The sequence below is a fragment of the Choloepus didactylus genome, chromosome 2 (genome assembly GCF_015220235.1).
Source record: "Choloepus didactylus isolate mChoDid1 chromosome 2, mChoDid1.pri, whole genome shotgun sequence".
Classification (NCBI taxonomy): Eukaryota; Metazoa; Chordata; class Mammalia; order Pilosa; family Megalonychidae; genus Choloepus; species Choloepus didactylus.
In genome coordinates, this window is record NC_051308.1 from 4726141 (window position 1) to 4745646 (window position 19506).

Consider the following 19506-nt stretch of genomic DNA (forward strand, 5'->3'; position numbering starts at 1 on the left):
ATTATATCTCAATAAAATTGCATTTTTTAAAAAAGGGGTCCTTTGCCCCCAATTGGAGGTACTCAAGGCAAAATCCTTTGAAGGGGGCAGGGTACAATCCTGCTGGCAAACTGGTCACTAACTCTGGAGTTCCTGAAGGGCAGGGCATGCCTGTTGGTTTCAGAGTGGTATCCCTCGTGTTTAACACAGTATGTGGAACACAGGAGGTGTTCAGTCTGCATTTGTTGTAGGAACAGAACATCTGAATTGCCATTCGTTACCACATTTCACAAACAAAAGATCACACACATGCAAAGAAATGAATTAATCATATGGCAAAATTTTCAAAAGAAAAAAGTGTCCCTAAAACCAGCATTAATTTTTAATCTATAGTCTAAGAGTTAGTATTTACTAGTTCAGGGGACTATAATGAGTTAAACTGGAACCACAGAAAAAAGTCTGCAATCACCCTAGTGAAGCAACAACTCAAGAACTCTCTCTTCCTCCCTCCCTCCCTTTCTCTCTCTCATTTTCTCTCTCTCTTCAAAGGCACACTACGAAGGAGGTCAATGTATTAATTATCATCTATTCAACAAATATTTAGCAAACACTTATTAAATCTTGCAAAGTTGAAAAAGACATTGGCTATGCCCTCAACCTCTCCAACTATTTGCAATAGGTGGCTGAATTAGAGGTAAATATAAGGTACATGTTTTTATGCAAACTAAGCATATACTAAATATAAGTCCTGTTTTAAGTGACAATTGCTATCCTCATATAAAACTCAGAAAGATAAGTGTAAGACTCAATGTTGTCATGAAACTATTTCTTAAGTACAAATTACAAAAGAAGAAAAAATACAAATATATAAGAAATAACATTCCTTCTCTGCTTGTTTGATTATGATTGTGGTGGTGGGAGTTATTATTTTGAAAAGGAGCCATTTTATTACAAAGGTGAGACACAAGTATTTCATAGAAAATAGACTCATCATATAACCAAAAAGAAAGAGTGCTATTTGTCTACATATATTTCCGGTTTGATTTAAAAGTGCTTCCTATCAATTTGTTATTAAATTCAAATTATGCAACAGTGTCAAGCTATAGTAATTATGTAAATAATGAAGCATCATAATGTTGGACTGCAAAATGATCAGAATATCTGACTCTCACTACAGGAAACCCGTGAATTTGGCAACGTTTCCTCAAGTCGATGTCCTCACACCTTTTGACTTGTAAACAAAAGAGCCATGCACCTTTAGGGATTTTTCACAACTTCTTTGAATAAGATAAAATCAAGAGATATTTTCACCAAATCTTTTTGTATGCCATATATCTCATTTCCTCCAAATTCGACTAAAGTGCTACTAATTGCAAGGTCCGAGAAAATAAAGGGATATAATTAGCATGAAACAATATATCCAGAAATAAGAGGACTAATTGCTGGTTTCTCATCATGATTACTCAGTATGACTTAAATGTTTTTGGTGGAAAATTGGATATTAAAATAATCTTCAAAATGATTTTTATCTTGTGAAAAAATGTTATCAGCAAGGGTCAATTCACCAAATGGTCATGAATTCATTTTTATGCTAAGTTATGTTGAACCAGAAGGAAAAGGTAGTAAGTGAGGAGACGGTTCCCAGAGTATTTAACCCGTGGAGAGATTGAGTACCAGTGATCAGGGACTACGTTTGAGTTCTGGTCCAGAGAGGGTTGAAATGAGAATGAGAGAGAATCCTCCTCTTGCTTTCCTAGTTTACAAGATTGATTCCACATACAATTTCGAAACAACTAAGGACTCTCTCTGGTATTTTGCATCCTCTCCTCTTCATTGTTCCCCACCTCCTCATCTCCTGTCTGATCACTCCCTGGGCGTGGGAACTGTGCAGTAAGTAGCCCAAGGCTCTGCACTCACATGACACCACATGTGCTCTGATGCTCTGCTGCATAATAATTATTCCTAGTAATTTTTGAACAAGGGGCCCTAAGGTTTTATTTTGCACTGGGACCTGCAATTTATGTAGCCAGTCTTGCTTATTATCCATAATAATCAAGTGATTGTTACACCTGGAAGGAATCTGCACTGATGTGCAATGTCCAGAAACCCCTAAACTGTCTCAAAAATTTGGAGTCCCTCAAATATCTACTTGCAGCCTTGACTTTGTCACTTCACTGCCCTAGAACTCTGTTACTTCATTTGCAAAGTAATAATATTAAACGGTGCACTCGAACTTCCCTTCCAAACTCAACAACATCCACACCACCCTATAGACTGAGACTTGTGCTTTTAAATAAGGTATTTTCAATTCATCCAGAGTAAAAGATTACATGAAAATAATTTAGGCCATCCAATAGTCTGCCACCCTAGTCAATTTACCTAATATCTGCCTGGTTTTGTGGAGAATTCATTTATTTTTTCATTTATTCATCAATGACATATGCCTCATGACATCTATCATGCAGTTTATAATTTCCTTTTTACTACCTAGCATGCTCTTCAGTAGATTCAAGGGTCTATGAAGATAAGAACTTGTACATTGTGATCACATTTGTATTCAGAGGACTTGGACACAGTAGCTGCTCAATAAATATTTGTCAAATGCATGAATGTATGATGGAATGAACTGAATACCTACTAAAGCCAGGTTTTGAGCTCAGTCCTGGATATCCAAAGTTGATTAAGACAAGGCCCCTATCCTCAAGGACTGGATATTCTAATGGGCTACAGAGAGGAAGAAAACAAATGGTTACAGGCTCAACCTAATCCATACTTTAACAGAAACAAATACAAAGGAGGGATCCCCTCACTCTGGCTGCTGATATTGGGAAAGGCTTCAGAGGGGAGGCAATGTTTGAGCTGAGTCTTGAAGCACCAGTAGAAGTCCAGGTAAATGGAAGAAAGAATGAAGAGAGAGGGGGAGGGATATGCAAAGACCATGGAAGGTTGATCACAGAGCTTGAGGAGGGCAGCTAGTGGTTCTGAGTGGTTGGGACACCGTAATCTATTGAAGGGGATCAGAAATGAAGACAGTTTATCTTGAAGGTCATGGTGAGTCAAAATAGGCTTTTAAACAAGGGAAGGGACACAATCAGAGTTGCATTTTAAAAAGATGTCTCTTTTACAATATAGAGGGTGCAGTGCGGTTTAAATCCTGGGTATCTAGATATATGTAAGAATTTCACATTTTTCTGTTGAATATTGAAACACTGAATGCTCATATTATTGAAGATTCGATAAAATGAGATGATCTGTAAGATCCCTCGGAAAAGTAAAGGAACTGAACAATGCACACCATGACTAAATAATCAGGATAATTCTTGGCAAAATGAACACTGTGGCTCATAAAATGACAGCAACAACAAAACTCATAAAGTTCTTCCCAAGTCAGTAAACAAGTTAGCAGTGTAATAAAAGAATAAACAGATACAAGGGATCCAAAGCGCCAGGTGGACAATGTTGCTGTCACATGTGAGGAGAAAGAAAACAAAAGAATGAAAGAAAATCATATAATTCAAGGTAAATAATTTTTTTAAGGTGGGTAGAAACCACTGTTTACCAAACATGAAAGAGTAATATCAGTAGAGGAAGGAATGGTTTGCATTTAATCCAAGAGGTCATTGTGAACTATGAAAAAAGAGACCATAAGTTACCATAGAAATCGTTTTTTTAAATACTAAGCAAACTTCACAACATCTAAGGAATTCAAAATCTTTTGTGGATCATTTGACCCTGAACCCATTTAGGTAGTCACCAATTTTCTTCCCAGATGTTTCCATTCCTTTACTTGAGTACAAACAAAAACTTATCAGTTGCCAAGGATGGAAAGCTGATTACTGCCTGAGGGAAAGACTTTTTACCCTTAAGACACAGTTCTGATTGGTCTCTACATGCACATAGAATTGTATTTAATGAACTATTAAGGAATCGCGCTTATCCAATTAACTCCCAAAAACTTGCCATCTTTTATGGGTAACATAGAGGGCCATACTTTTATTCTTCCAGAAATGATTTAAAAATATACAACACTTGCACTTATACCTACTCAGTCCTGATATTATATATTATAAATATATAGATGTATGAACATGCACCTACAGAGAAAGTTAACGAAATTAGCACAGTTGATCATGCTCTCCTTGAACTCTTTCTTCTTTTGGCTTCCAGGCCTTCATTCTCTCTTCCTTTTCCTATCAGACAGGCTGCAGCTTTCAGGTTTATATATGGGACCCTCTCATTTCCCCTCCCCTAAATGTTGGGCACTCCAGTTCGTAAACCTCTTCTCTCTTCTATTTGCTCTTCTATTTCCCTCACTGGGTTGTGTTAACCAATCCAACAGCTTTAAATACCATCTATGCAAAGATGATTTCCAATTTTTTTTTCCACCTGTGTCCTCTCCCTTGATGTCTATAGTCATATATCAGCTACCTTCTTGGATATCTATCAGGCATCTGAAATGTAACATTTCCAAAACAAGCTCTTGATTTCCTCTTCAAGGCTGTTTCCCCCAACAGTCTTTCCTCATTTCAAAACAAAAAAACAAGGGGATCTGGTGGGCATGTAAGAAGGTGCAGCCACTGTGGAAAGGAATATGGTAGTTTCTCAGAAAAGTTAAATATAGAATTGCCATATGACCCAGCAATTCTGCTTCCAGGTATACACCCAAAGAAAGTAAATCAGACAATTGCACACCAATTATTATAGTAGTATCATTTGCAATAGCCAAAAGGTGGAAACAACCCAAGTGTCCATCAGCAAATGAATGGATAAACCAAATGTGGTACCTACACACAGTGGAATATTATTTGACCATAAGAAAGAATGAAGTTCTGCGACAGGCTGCAACATGGAAGAATCTTGAAAACATTATGCTCCATGAAATAAGCAGGGTGCATAAGGACAAATATTGCATGATTTCACTTATAATAGATGTATAGAAATAGCATATCCTCAGACACAGAAAGTAGAGTAGGTGTTACCAGGGAATGAGGGAAAAAAAGGGGAGTTTATGTTTGTGGATATGGAGCATATGAAATAAAATTAATTTTTAAAAAATGAGGGGACCAACTTTCATCTCTCTCTCATACACCACATCCAATCCTTCAGTAAATTATTTAAGTTTTACCTTCAAATGTATTAGAATTTGTCACTACTCTCCCTATCCACTGTTTTATAACTAGTTCAAACCATTCTTCTCTCTCTCCTGACTTATCAAAAATAGCCTCTCTCCTAGTCTCCCTGCTTCCACCATCAAAAATCAATATGATATTAAATACTTACATTCATGCAACAGACACTTACAATAAAGTATCCACAATATGAAATGCACTGAGCTAGACAATGAGTAGGGCACAAACATGAACTTGACACCATTTCTGCCCTCAAGGATTCCACACATATATGTAACATAACACAAAGAAATATTAGATAATTGCCATAATAGTGTTACAAACACTAAAGGAGTTTAGACGGGGAATTTCTGATTATATCAAGCAATAACGGCTTCACTGAGAAGGGTGCATTTAAGTTGAGTCTTGAAGATAAATCCAGTTTTAGGAGTAGTCAATAGAGCACACAGGTGCCTCAGAAAGAGAGAAAAGAGTCAGTGCATCTTTAGACCATGCCAAGTAGTATCATTTAGCTGCAATCTAGGGGTATAAAGGGAAGCTAGAGGGGAAAATGCTGGGCAGTTACAATGGAGGTAGAATATGGAAGCCAAGCCAAGAAGTTGGGACTTTAATTGGGAAGTCAAGGGATATTTCAACATGGGAGTAACAAAATTAAAGTCGCATATGAAAAAGAATTAATGTGGAGGCAAGATACAATGTGGAGGCTTTATGTTTTATTTGTATCCTTAGATGCTCTTTCTTTTAGCAGTCCTGCCACAGACTATCAAGCGCAATAAAGTATACCCAAACACTCACATTCAGTAAATAGACTTATACATGCATAATTTTTAATTGATTTGTTTTATGTTTGACTAGGTGACATAACGTTAGGATTGTTAAACCTTTGCTAATTCTGATTTAGCAGCTTTCTTCTTGTATTTCAGAACCAGTATTGTTGTTGGCCCCTGAAGGTCCTGAAGGCCTCAGGCACTTTCTCCATGATGAACAGTGGATAAAATAGCTAACAGAAAGGCACAGAGCGCAGAGCACTATACAGATGCAATCACTTTAATATGTCTAAAAGTAAAGTCAACATGTAATGTACCTTAATTATATATTATAGTTACAAAAGGAATACATGCATCCAAGAGGTCTACACACATCATCACCCATTCAGGAAGGATGGGTGTCCTCAAACTGATTTTATGGCCCTAACACTTTTAATTTAACACAACGTCCAGATAAAGATTCTTTAAAAAAAAATTTAAAAAGAGGGCTGATAAAGTAAGACCTAATTGAGCTGATTTTCTCCCTTTGCTTTTGCATATGGCCCTACAAATTTCATCTTGAATTCATTAATTTAGGGATCACTGATTCATTTATTCATCAAATATTTATTTAACTATGATGTTCCAAAATATAAAGAAATGACCACTGTTTTGTGCTGAGTTTTATGGTGTATTTAAATTCAAGATTTTATCACACAACATTCATTGCAGGAAGAAAAAGATTAAAACAATAAGAGAATATCGGCCTAAACATAGTATTTTTTTTGTTTTTTTGACACTTTTGTGGCTTAATAAGAGTCATTAAGTCAGAATCATAAGGTATAAAACTGAATTTCTCAAGACTGTATGATGAATTTGAGTCTTCACAAGATGACAAATTAGAAGAAAATTAAGTTCTCACTATTTATTATTTCATTCTACTTTTGTTCAACTGTTTTTTTTTGTAATATAAGGTTTTCCTTTATGGTGTAATGGATTTCTAGGAAATACTACATTTAACCAATACAAGTTTTAAATTACTCATAAGAAATTTTTAAGAGGCCACAATTATTTTTTACTGAGCAGTTTGCAAATTTCATTGATGTATCTCCAAAGGTAAATCCTTATTCCTTTTCTCCTTTGTTTCTCTTTGAATTGATTCACAAGATTTAAAAATTAAATATTGACCTTATCATCAATAATCCTACTTTTTTATTAAACTGCTCTCCCTATGACATCTTAGTTCTCTGAGGTTGCCTTGGTGTCACATTGGTTTATATTAACCAGCACTGACACATTACTTTAAATATCCATAACATTTAATTGATTATCTTCAAATGAAGATATGTATTGGATAAAAATCAGTCCCAAATGCTTTTTAAGCAAAAGCTATGCAAAAGCACTATGAAAAAATGACAAAGAGCTATAAAATGCTGTCACTCTCATAAATAAATTTATCATTTGAAATGTTCAGTCATTTATTTTTTTAGATGTGACTGTAAACTAGAGACTCCATAAGCCACCTGTTCAAGTGAATTTCCTTAGTTATCCCTTAAATGTAGAAAATGTATATACTCTGTGCATTTAAAATTTTAATACCCCCATATTATACTATTGTCATGTACTTGCTTGTAAGGCTATAGTTAAATTGATTAAAGTTTCAGAAACATTCATTATTCTTAATAGCAAATGAAACTCTGCATTGCAGTCTGAATACTTCATCTATAATTCAGGAACGCAGCCTAGAACAGCATACTCAAACAAGCACAAATATTGGCAAAGGTGAAATATTGAACTGCTACAGTAGCAGCCAAATTATGTAGCAATTTGTGTATGTGCTTTATTTTCCTAGCACCAGAAATAAAAATTGAAAGCAGAAAAATAGTCAACAATTATGGTTGTAAACAAAATAAGCAAGATATTAAAACAAACTTCCAGCTATTCAAAGCTATACGCTCTTTATTAGTAATGCATGGATCTGATATGACAATAAAATCCAAGAAGGGGAACAATATCTTAGTTACTTGCATTACCTATTCAGCCAAAGAAAAGGGAAATCTAGAAGAATGTTCTAATAGATTTGAGCCTTGAAAATAGCCACTCTGGTTGTATTTGAGTTAACAGATTTATTTTCCTCCATAGGTTTGTTTCCCTTAAGTATCTGGGTAACAATGCCCACCCTCAATTTCATTGGAGCTTGTTTGGAGACTCCAGCAGACAAGCAGGCTTACTGAATACCCTTGACAGAAGGTCTCCTCCATCCTGGGAGGCTGGCCTCTATTTGGGCTCAAAGCATCAGTATGAATGCGTAATGAGAACCAAGAGTGGGAGGGGACACTCATCTTGCCAGCTGGATCAGCAGAAATAACCCAGCAGAGCAAAGCGTTAACAGATATACCTCCCAGATCACCTTCACTTCCTGCCGTTTCACTTTGCTTTCTTTGACACAGGTGAAATGTGTCACATTAAGTGGCACTGCAGACCTTGCATCACTTTTGCAGCCATGCGTAACATAAATATGAAGTAATTGCTATCAAAGACTAATAAGAGTGTCATCAGAAATTTTGTCTCCTTCTGAATTTTAAGGTCTACAGATTTAAATAACAGGTCCCCTTATGGCATGTGATAACTCCTTCTTTTACTAGAAAGGAAAAACAATTAAATACAGTAAGGAGAGTCGCCTCATGAAATTACTACTTTTATACAGTGCAGAATATATAAAAACCATAAGCATACCCTCGCCCCGCCAAACACAAAAACTGTGTGATTAGCAAAAGTTGCTACAAATTATCAGGCCTGTGCCTTCTCATCCAATTTTCTTCCATGGCTATTTGGACAGCTTACCATGTCACAGAATTTGGGGCTTTTAAAGCACCTTGTTGAGTTTCACAATTCTGAGTGGGGTTAAGAAGGGTGGGTAAGTTCTGGGTTTTGAAAGTGGAAGTTGAGACACAAAGACGTTAAATAGGACAGCGCTGTCTCAGATCTAGTAAAGTGGCATCTCTAGTTCTTTCCCTCACTCCACATTATCTCTTCTGGAAAAAAAAGTTAGATATCCACTACTAAAAGCAAATAAGCAAAACTGAGGCATCAGCACTCTCCAGCCTCCCCTTGTCCCTAGCCACTGCCTTGATAAAAGGATCTCCACTCAAACCAAAATAAGAATAAAGAATAGTAGAACACGTGTTTGTAAGACCACAGTCTGATTCTAATTACTCCTTTCACATTTGCTCTATAGAACTTTCCTTTATTGTCAATATGCATCTCATCCAAAGGATTTTCCTATAGACTCAAAGAAAATTTGCTTTATTACCGAGTTTATCACCCCCCCCCACACACACACACACATTGTGAAAGGGACCTGTCAGTTTCCTTTCCATCATTTCACTGATGATATCACCAAGGCACAGAATGGGTCAATAATTTGCCTCCAGGCAAACAGCAAAGACAAACACAAACACAGGAAGGGAATGCCACATTCAGTGTTCCATCTACCCAGGTAAAGATGCTACAGTTTAAATCTGAGATCCTTGGCACTGGGCAGACCCAGTCAGAGAAAGTTCTGCCTGTGGAGGAGGTTCAGTCAGCATCTGCAGTTTTATCTAGCAGGGCTCTTTAAGCACTGCTCACACTAAAGCATCAGAAAGCAGCTCCAGGCCAATGAACAATGAGTGGGGATCCCTTGACTACAGGTATATTTGGGCAAATAGGTGGTATCTGGTCAGAAAAGGAGATACTCCCAGTTGCACTGATCTCTTGATTTCCTATGGCTTATATTCCGGTTCACTTATATTTGGATTTGAGTCTAGTTTGTATTTTGAAAGTCAAGAATGCTTAAATGGAAATTACTCGTATGCACATCAAATGCATTGTAAGCAAGGAGAGTTGGACCATGACAGATTACTCTATTAGCTGTGCTGCAAAATCCTAATGGTCACTTACTGGAGATATGCGAAAAACTAAAAGTTAAGCTATAACAGTTTTTTAAGCTCTGTTGACAAAGACTGGAGTAAAACTCTCCTAATTTCAGATATTTTATTATCCCAAAAATATACATTTTGAGGTATATTGGGATTATGATGAAAAAGGAATATTTTCATATACCTACAAATGATCATTATTTTACATTTCAAGGAAAGAGAATTAGAAGTTCACCTGTGAGCTGCCATAAAACAGTTTGACATCAGAGAACCAGCATTCGTTGGGGATGTCGGTTCTAGTTCATAAACTACCACGAACCGTTAATCTTGTCATACCATTTCTCCTCTCTGGGTTCCTTCTGCCTCATTTTGATTAAAGTCTGGCTGGATCTCTAAGCACTTTCTAGATGGGATATGCCACAGGTTTATGCATTTGCCAACGGCATATTGCTGTTTAACCACCATTGTCGTGATACCCTATTGAAGCATTATCCATGGTGTTATATTGTCATTGGAGTTACTGAAGGACAGCATTGTTATATTTCACAATAACTCTGAATTCCCAACTGAATACTGAATAGCTGTTAAAGTCACTCAAACGCAGACAGAAAATCACAAAAAGAGCTTTATCTCTGTCTTTTTGCTACATAAAGAGGACAGCATCTTAAAATAGCATATACTGGTTTGAAAGCGTGGTAAGATTAAGGCTATCATTTTGCCTGTCCTTGTTGTAGTTTCATAAAACTGAAGAAAAATGGAAGCAAATTTAAAGGTTTCTGAGATAAGCTCAAATTTGAACCTGAAATGTCTGCCCTTACCTTGCAACCTTTGCATCACGTTGGCAATGTCACGGTGAGACCGCGAAGCTGTTCTGGAGGCCGCCATGGTGCCTCCTGTAGCTTGAAACCAACACCAGGAGAATCTTCACCTTTGACAGGGCAAAACTATCCTGCTCTGGGAATCATCTTTGAACATTGTCAGATCTGCTGAGTCATAAATGAATCCCAGACATCTGGAGTAGCCAGTGAGAAGACAGCACTACCAAAGACTGAACACTTCTTTTTCTTTTTGTGCTTTAAAATTGTCTTCTTAAATGAACTCAGGAACCTGAAAAGCAAAAAGAAAAGGCAGCATGTGAAAAAAAAAAAAACAACAACAAAACTACAGAGGTCATTGCGGTACTAACAGCAGGAATATTATATATTTGATGTGAACACACCTTATAAATAAGTATTATGCAAATGTTTAGGAATGTTTATGATATGTGATCAAACAAACATAAATGTGATATACATAAAAAAATTGGTTGCTAGATGGAGAAATATTCACCTATCTTTCATGTTTTCTTTTGAAACTATAAACTTTCTCCTTTGATACATGAAAGTGAAAGTACTTGTACTTAAAACATTGCGCTCTATTTCTCAATATTCACAGGTTCTTTTACATGCTATTTCAAGCTAATTTACATACATATATTGCTTTTTTGTTGCACACTGTCTAGGAATGAGATCAGATTTTATCGCCTAATAACAATTTGAAGAGTCAACATGGTACAAAGGTTAAACTATGTCATTCTTAAAACTTGTTATAAATATTCTAAATTTAGAATCAAATGGACTTGACAACTTTATTTTCTCCCTGTAAGTTACAGAAGTGGGGTAGGGGTAGGCTAAGCAGAAGAAATTTCCATTCTAACCTTCCTGAAATCTCTCACTCGTTCAAGTTATATTAATCTTTGAGGACTGAGGGAGATGAAAAAGAGGTAGGAGAGTATTTGATGAAATCTTGACATTGAGAAATGTACTTTGAACAAGAATTTCCTAACTCTTGAGGCAGGCCCTAGAGTTAGCTGAAGGGAAGATATTTTCATGAGCAGGGTAATTAATGGCAGGAAGAAGTGGGAGGAAAGAGGGAATGTGAGTGATGAATGTACCCAGAGAAAGAAACTTATCCAAGAGGCCAAAGCGGGGAGGCTCATGTGACAATGAGAATTTATTACAGTTCATGCTGCCTCTCAAAGTTATGATGACCAGGTAAGAAAAAGGAATGGGAGTGTGGGCAGGGGAAACACAGCAAAACAGTAAAAAAGCACACACGTATATATGGGATGATCCACCTGCTGGAAAGAAAAAGAAAACAAGAGAAGTCTACGAATGCTCTAAAAGTCCTGTTATACCTAAATGCATGATCCATAAAAACAGTATTACTTATGAAGAAGTAGTTAAATAACAGAGTGGAATCACAAATTAAAATTGATTTAAAATCAACATTATTAAGACTGGGATCTCATTATATGATTTGATGAAGAATTAAAAATTAATTAAGAATAAAAAGGGGCTGGGAATTAGAAGATATGAGTTCTGGTTTTAACTTTTTTCCAACTACTTGGGTGATTTTGAGCTGGTTCTATACACAGAGGTCCTCAACAACTGCTTACCGAAGGGAATGTGGCAAAAGAAAAAGCAGAGACTTTGGACTAAGAAAGACCTGGAGATACCACTTCATACCCACTAGAATGACATATTTTTTAAAACTGGAAACTAAGCATTGAACAGGTTGCAAAGAAATTTAAACCCTCATGCATTGTTGGTGAGAATGTGAAATGGTGCAGCCACTGTAGAGAGTAATATGGTCGTTCCTCAAAAAGTTAAATATAAAATTACCATATGATCTGGCAATTCTACTCCTAGGTATACACCTAAAGAAACTGAAAGCAGAGACCCAAACAAATATTTGTAGACCAATGCTCATAGCAGCATTATTCACAACAGCCAAAAACTGAAAAAATCCAAGTGTCCATCAACATGAATGAATAAACAAAATGCAGTATAAACATAACGATGGACTATTATTTAGCCATAAGAAGGAATGAAGTTCTGATGCATGCCACAATATGGATGGAACTTAAAAACATTATGCTGAGTGAAATAAGCAAAGCACATAAGGATAATCCTATATGGTTTCACACATATGAAATATCTAGAAATAGCAAATTCATAGAGACAGAAAGTAGATTAGAAGTTACCAGGAAATGGGGAGATGAAGCAGGAGAAGTTGTTGCTTAGTGGGTATAAAGTGTTTGCAAATTTGGGAAGTTTTTCAATAAAATTAATAGAAAGAAAGAGCAAGACAGAGGAAGGAAGGAAGGCAGGCAAACAGGCAGGCTCGCTCAGAATTGAATCTTAATCCTAGTTCTTACTGTCCCTGTGACCTTAAGAAATGGTAACTTTTCCAAGCCCTTATTTCTTCATCTGTAAAATGAGGTAATTTCTTGTTAAATTGGTTCAATTTTATCTGCTTAAATTAAATTTAAAAAGATAAGTATATAATGTTCCCAGCAGACTGTTTGGCATGTAGCAGGGATCAGCCTATAACTGGCTTTCATCTTGCCCTCCGGGGCCTCAGCTGCTCCTCCCATAATGAGTGGGCGGGCCTAGAATGACACATATCAAGTAAGCTCTCCAGTTCCAGAACCAATGGCAGCACAAGTGACAGCTGAAACCACTACCCCTACAAGGTCGTACAAACTTGGTATTCACTCCCAGGACTAACTGATGACACAGCAGGGTCCTGGTTGTGGAAATGCCCTCCAGAACCAGAGCAGCAGAGAAAATCCAGCACCTTCAATGAGCTCTCTTTCCCAGGGTAATTTAAAGAGATTTCAATAGCTACAAGTTGTAGTGGTAGACAGAGGGGAGAGGTTGACAGGGGCAGCCAGATATTGGGATGGAAAGGAGAACTGATGAGTTGTATACCAACTAATAGTCCTATTAGTCCCTACACCAACACCAACACCAAATCTTTCCAGGGGAACTAAATACACCCACTGTGCCAATTCAGTGTATTATATCCCCCAAAACGCCATCGTCTTTGATGCAATCTTGTGTGGGCAGACATATTAGTGTTGATTAGATTTTGGAATCCTCTGGGTATTTCCTTGGAGATGTGATTCAATCAACTGTGGACAAGACCTTTGGTTGGATAATTTCCATGTAGGTGTTGCCCCACCCATTCAGGGTGGGTCTGAATTAAATCACTGGAGCACTATACAGGCTCAAACAGAAGGAGCGAACTTGCTACAACCAAGAGGGACACTTTGAAGAAAGCACAGGAGCTGCAGACGAGAGACAGTTTGAAGACGGCAGTTGAAAGCAGACTCTTGCTCCAGAGACGCTAAGAGAGGACAAATGTCCCAAGAGCAACTGAGAGTGACATTTTGAAGAGGAGCTGTGGCCTAGAGAGGAACGTCCTGGGAGAAAGCCATTTTGAAACCAGAACTTTGGAGCAGACACTGGCCACGTGCCTTCCCAGCTAACAGAGATTTTCCGGACACTATTGGCCATCCTCCAGTGAAAGTACCCTTTGTTGATGGACACTTTATGGCCTTAAGACTGTAACTTGGTAACCAAATAAATCCCCTTTTATAAAAACCAATCCATTTCTGGTGTTTTGCATTCTGGCAGCATTAGCAAACTAGAACACCCACCATAACTGGCAGAGGTGTAAGACTTATGTATGTATTTCCTACAACAAATATGTATTGCACAGTGTTATAAGGGACAATGGGACTGGGTAAAATAGCAGTGAACAAGGTAGGAAAGCCCTCATAGAGCTTATATACCAGAGAGGGAGATGAAGAGTAAACAGTACTGCAATACAGTATGGTGAGTATTGCAATGGGAAGTCCAGAATACAAACAGTACTCAATCAATAACCATCTGCTGCATTGATTGTGCAGGATGCAGAGGGAATTTAGACTGTCTGCTCTTTGGGACTCTCCTGGTTAAATCATGTACTCTTCTTAGCACCAACATCTGTGAATAAAGAGAAACACAACTCGATTTTCCCAGTTTCTAAACACAATTGCCTACTAACGCATTTTCTTGTTTGTATTACTAAAGAGGAATATATTAAGGAAAGCACTAGAAGAAACACGGCTCGGCCACTAGAATACATCTTAAAGCAATGCAACTTGTTTTTAGGTCTTAGGAAACTATGACAAAATTCCAAACCCTGAAACAACCAGAGATGATATGCTTCATTTCTAACTAAGAAAGCTGAACTGAGATCATAAACATACACACAAGTTCACAACAGTATGAAGCACAGATATTACTCATATAAATGTCTAATATGTACAAGAATAACTCTGATATTAAACCCACTATTAAACATAAGTTTAAAAAAAAGCTGGTGAAAAAACCTCAACTCTAATCCTACCCAAGTCCTTTGCTGGAGAACAAATAAGTACCTAATTTAAAATTTAGTATTTTTTTCCTCTCTATTCACCCTTTAGTAATGGTAGTAATTAATACAAACACTAATATTGCCAAAGGTAGGGAAGAAGAGGAACATTATTAATGTGTAAATAGGATATCAGTAAATTGCACTGTTAATTAACTATTCCCTATTACAACAGGGAAGCAAATGAGAATTGGCCCTTTTTCTGGAAGAACAAGAATAAGAACAAGTAATCAAAAAACAAAAACAGCTTTTGTTTAAAGCTGATCAGCATGAAAGTTCACTGTCATGACTCAACTTTTTCTTGAGGGGGTGGGGGGCAGGCAGCCTGGTACCCCGCAAAGAGATCTGCTAGCTTCCTTCCATACTTTACTGCAGTGTCTATTGCACTCCTTGTCAAACATTAGTTCCCATTGAGCCAGACTGCAAGCAAGGACCAGGAACACAGAACTAAGAGGGGGAGAGATACAAGTGTCCCCACAGGGGAGTCTTGGGTCATGGGTGCCTGTCAGGTTCAAGCCACAGTGTGTGGCCAGCAGTAGTGACAGCTGGGGTGGCAAAACTGCTACTAACCATGCCCTGTCATGGGCTTCTTACATCCTGTTTCAGTTAAACCTCATTTCAATTCTACGAAGCTGTGTCTGCTGCATAATTATTTATGGGCAGGTCCCGGTGTAGCATTCCCTGTACATTTAACACAAGCAGTTCTTGAAAAAATTTTAAATGGTAAGTTATCTTTTTCCAACCCCCACCCCTTTGCAGGAAGGAATCAGGTGAGAATAATTCTTTTATGGAGACATTGAGGACTGAAGTCAACCCGTGTGTGAAAAACCATGAATTAAGAACAATAAAAATGAAGATATAATGTAATAGCCGAGAAAATATTTTCAAAGGCTAGTAATATTATTATTTGGGTCAATCTGAAGACGTTTCTTTATCTCCAGCATGAAACATACTTAGTTAGCATTGCTCTAGCACATTTTGTTTTAAATCTGTCACAAAGTAATAAACAGACTACAAAATACAAGAGAAACTGGCTATATATTCATTACACTAGTCTGATAATGCCAGGAACTTTTTAATCCATATTATTAATAATTTTCATCATGAGGAATAGAAAGCCTCTCAAAGAACAATCCTTATGACTCATCACTGAATCAGTATTTTATGCAGATTTTTGTCCTATTAATAGCCTTTGCTTAATGGAGAATTTTTATACTCTAACATAGGTCTGGCTTTAAAGAAAGTATCTGTAAACAAATACTTTCTTTAAAAAGGAGAATCTCAGATGACCACAAAAATAGGTGCGATTAAAGAAGAATAAAGTAATTCATCTCGAACTTTCTTAAATGTGCACAGAAAGATTTCAGATACACACAGATTTCCCTCTCCAAACTGAAAACTCAGAAAGGAACATGCCAGGATGCTAAGGCCATCTGCACATCTGGCATTTCTCCCTGGACTGGACCTGACTCTATGGAAGAGGACCTGAACTTGCAGCCTCAGAAGGCTATTATCCCAGCTTGAACCCCGTTTCCCAAGGGGCTCTCCTTTCTTGATGGCTGATGCCTGCTTTATTTTGCACTATTCTCCTGCACTTTGCCATGCACCTGCTCCTGGTGAACCACCATTTCACCCAACTCCTCCGAGAGCAAAGCAGGATCTCAGTCTGAAACGTGTCTTGCTGGAGCAAGGATGAAAGTTATCTTGCCCTCTAGTGTGGGCTCTGACTGGAAGCCACGACACCATGACAGCGCCAGGGGACTCTGACAGGACCCAGCCTCCGCACTGCTGCGCTACCCATCCCTTCCCCCAGCCCTCCCCAAAATAGTCGGAGGTGGAGGAAGGGAGGCTTCTAGAATTGTTTCAAAGCCCTACACCTCCTATCTAATAGTAGCAACAGTAGCGACCATCACAATGAGGGGGTAGCCGCCTTTTGCTTCTGCATCATCGGAGCTCAGGGGATGTGCCAAAAGCGGAAATGACAACTCCGAGAGGGGGATATTAATAGGGATGTCTACGTACAAGATGCAAAAAGAACGCTCCTTGACCTTCCTATCTCCTTAAGCACGAACACCAAACACGTACACACACGCGCACACCCCACCATCACCTTCTCCCTCCTAAGTACGCACAGCCTCATCAAGCAATTGCAAACTTGCTTACAATTAGTCGGCAATGTGTTGCCTTCCACCTATCCACTCTTTCCCCTTTACCTTCTCTTTCTTGCAGGCAGCGAAGGGAGCAGGCAGATCCTCCAGCTGGCTCAGTCCCGCTGTGCCGGAGCCGGCGGTCTAGGTGGCTCCCTTCCTCCCAGCCCCCACGGACGCTCCTGCCGGGTGCAGGGCCGCGGACAGCCGGCCGCCCTGGTTACCGTACAACAACCCAGCCTGCTGCACCCGCGCCCCTCGCTGGAGCACCTGCTTTGCGCCCAGTTGCTCACCGACTCCCCCCGCTGCCTCTTGCAATCGGTTCCTCCTCCCGACTGCACCCAGGGCTTTCAGGCCTTCCCTCCAACTCCCCCACCCCACCCGGGCCCCGCAGCGAACCCTCCTTTCGGAAGAGAAGATCGCAGCGCACTGTTCCACCCCAAGTCCGGGTCCCAGCGCGAGCCCGCCCTCGCCACGCCCCTCGGCTGCTCAGCGCTGGCCGCAAGGTGCGCCCCGCACGGGAAGATCTGGCGAGCGGGGCCGCGGGAGGCGCTCGGTGAGGTCCCCCTGCCTCTTGGAGGTGCCCAGCCTCTGAGCCCCCTCTGCGTGTGTCTCCGCAGCAGCAGAGCTGTCTGCGCCCCCCGCCCCCTCTCGATGTCCCTTCCCACGCCGTCCACTTCCCGGGATCGAGGACGAAGAAGTGGCTTAGAGCCCCGAACCTTTTGCCTCCGCGTCCCAGACAAGATGCCGGCACTCGGGCTAACTTTTGCCTAGGGTTTTTCACTGTCCAGCTGACCTTCCTGAACAGAGGGTATCTTGAAAGGCTGGGAGGTTCCCAGATGGTCCCGGGAAGGAAGTGATGCAGTTCAACGAGTACTCCGTTTAAATCAACTGTTTTGATTTTTTTTTTTTTTTTTCGAAAAGATCATAACAGCTGGCCTGGCTATGGAAATCAGTAGCAAATAACTAAATTTTAGGGAGACTGGTCAGGCTTCATTGGTTTTCATTACTGTTTATAAAACTTAGATTTCTTGGGAAGGCTAAGTTGACTGGCCTCAATCTTATTTATTCTTTATTTATTAAGATAGCATTGACCAAGCACCTTTAGATTGGTCAGAGGCACTGCTGCATGTTGAGGAGCCATTTGAATCTTTTGTCCAAAGTCATGATGTAAAAGAGATCACATTGTTGCCTAGAAGCATTGGGAGAATTTATTTTGTTGTGGTTTTATGGTTTCCAAGCAAAGTTAAACAGTCTCTCTTCACCAACAATGAAGTCCAAGCCCAACAAAGATTATTGCAGCTAAAGCAGTTGAAGCTATGTTGCAAGAATCTTGAAAATAATCATCACTCCTTTGAATTTTCAATCTGAACAAAACAATTTTCTATTCTCTAAATTCGCTGAATGGAAGGTCTAGCCTTGGGCAAAATTATGAAGTGGATGGAATTTCTTTTTGCCTCCTGCCTTTCCCTCTCACGCTGTCAACACTCCCCCTATTTATCTTTCCATTTTCTTCAAATTCTCATCCTTCTAGATCCCATCAAAACATAACATTTGAGACAAATCCCTGATGTATTTGCATTTTTAGAGGCCAAGCAATGACTCTAATTGCAGAACTTGATGTATTGGAGCATTGGGCCTGGAGAACGGGGTGTTTGGGATAACTCACAGTGCACCTCTGCCCAGGGGAACGCTTATCAAGGAAGCCCAGAGGGCCGAGGGCCTTGTGGAGAGAACCCACCAGAACCTGGTCAGTCCAGATCAGCATTCTCAGCCAGGGAGACCAACTTCCACACTTGTGACTCAGAAGACAAGGAGCTGACTATCTCAGATCTCCGTCTCATTCTCTACCTTTAAACAAGCAGTTCTCCCTGTTTGCTTTTGAGATGGGTTAGGGAGATAATCTACTAACTTGATGGTCTGTGTGTTAAGCAGCTGCTTCCTTGAGTTGGCTATAAGAGAAGTGAGCCACTTACAGTGCAAGCCTGAAACATTGCTCCCACCAACAGAATAGCCTCTGCTAGATCTGCCCTCTTGTCTCCTGGGCTCAGACAGGCATGAACACAGAGATGGCTGGCGAGAACTGCTTGCCCGAGGAGCTGAGGCCCACTTTCAGCTCGACTTTATCCTCCATGGAAGGAGTAATTACATCACAGGCTTTTGGAAAGGGCCTTTCTTTTTCACACAGCCCAGGGAAGGGTGTTGCAGCCCTTCATACATCTACTATAAACCAGATGTTGTCCTAAGCACTGAGGCTACAGTGGTGAGAAAATCTGGCATGGATCCTGCCTTCAGAGGACAAGCAGGGAGTCAGACATTCATCACCAAATCACACAAATTA

General features: G+C 39.4%; 1 protein-coding gene across 12 annotated transcripts in view; it reads right to left on the bottom strand.

Moving 5' to 3' along the window:
* SYNE1 (spectrin repeat containing nuclear envelope protein 1) overlaps positions 1-17947 on the bottom strand; it is a 499900-nt gene extending 481953 nt beyond the window's left edge. For 10 of the 12 annotated variants that reach the window (XM_037819684.1, XM_037819730.1, XM_037819721.1 and 7 more), the window contains exons 1-2: positions 17232-17512; positions 10593-10881 (exon numbers count right to left, since the gene is read on the bottom strand). In XM_037819684.1, coding sequence (XP_037675612.1) covers positions 10593-10659 — 67 coding nt within the window. In that variant the 5' untranslated portion in view covers positions 10660-10881; positions 17232-17512. Of the gene's footprint in view, positions 1-10592; positions 10882-17231; positions 17515-17884 lie in introns of those variants that run through there. The other 2 variants (XR_005214357.1, XM_037819664.1) reach the window with 2 other exon arrangements.
* Between the last annotated feature and the right edge of the window lie 1559 nt (positions 17948-19506).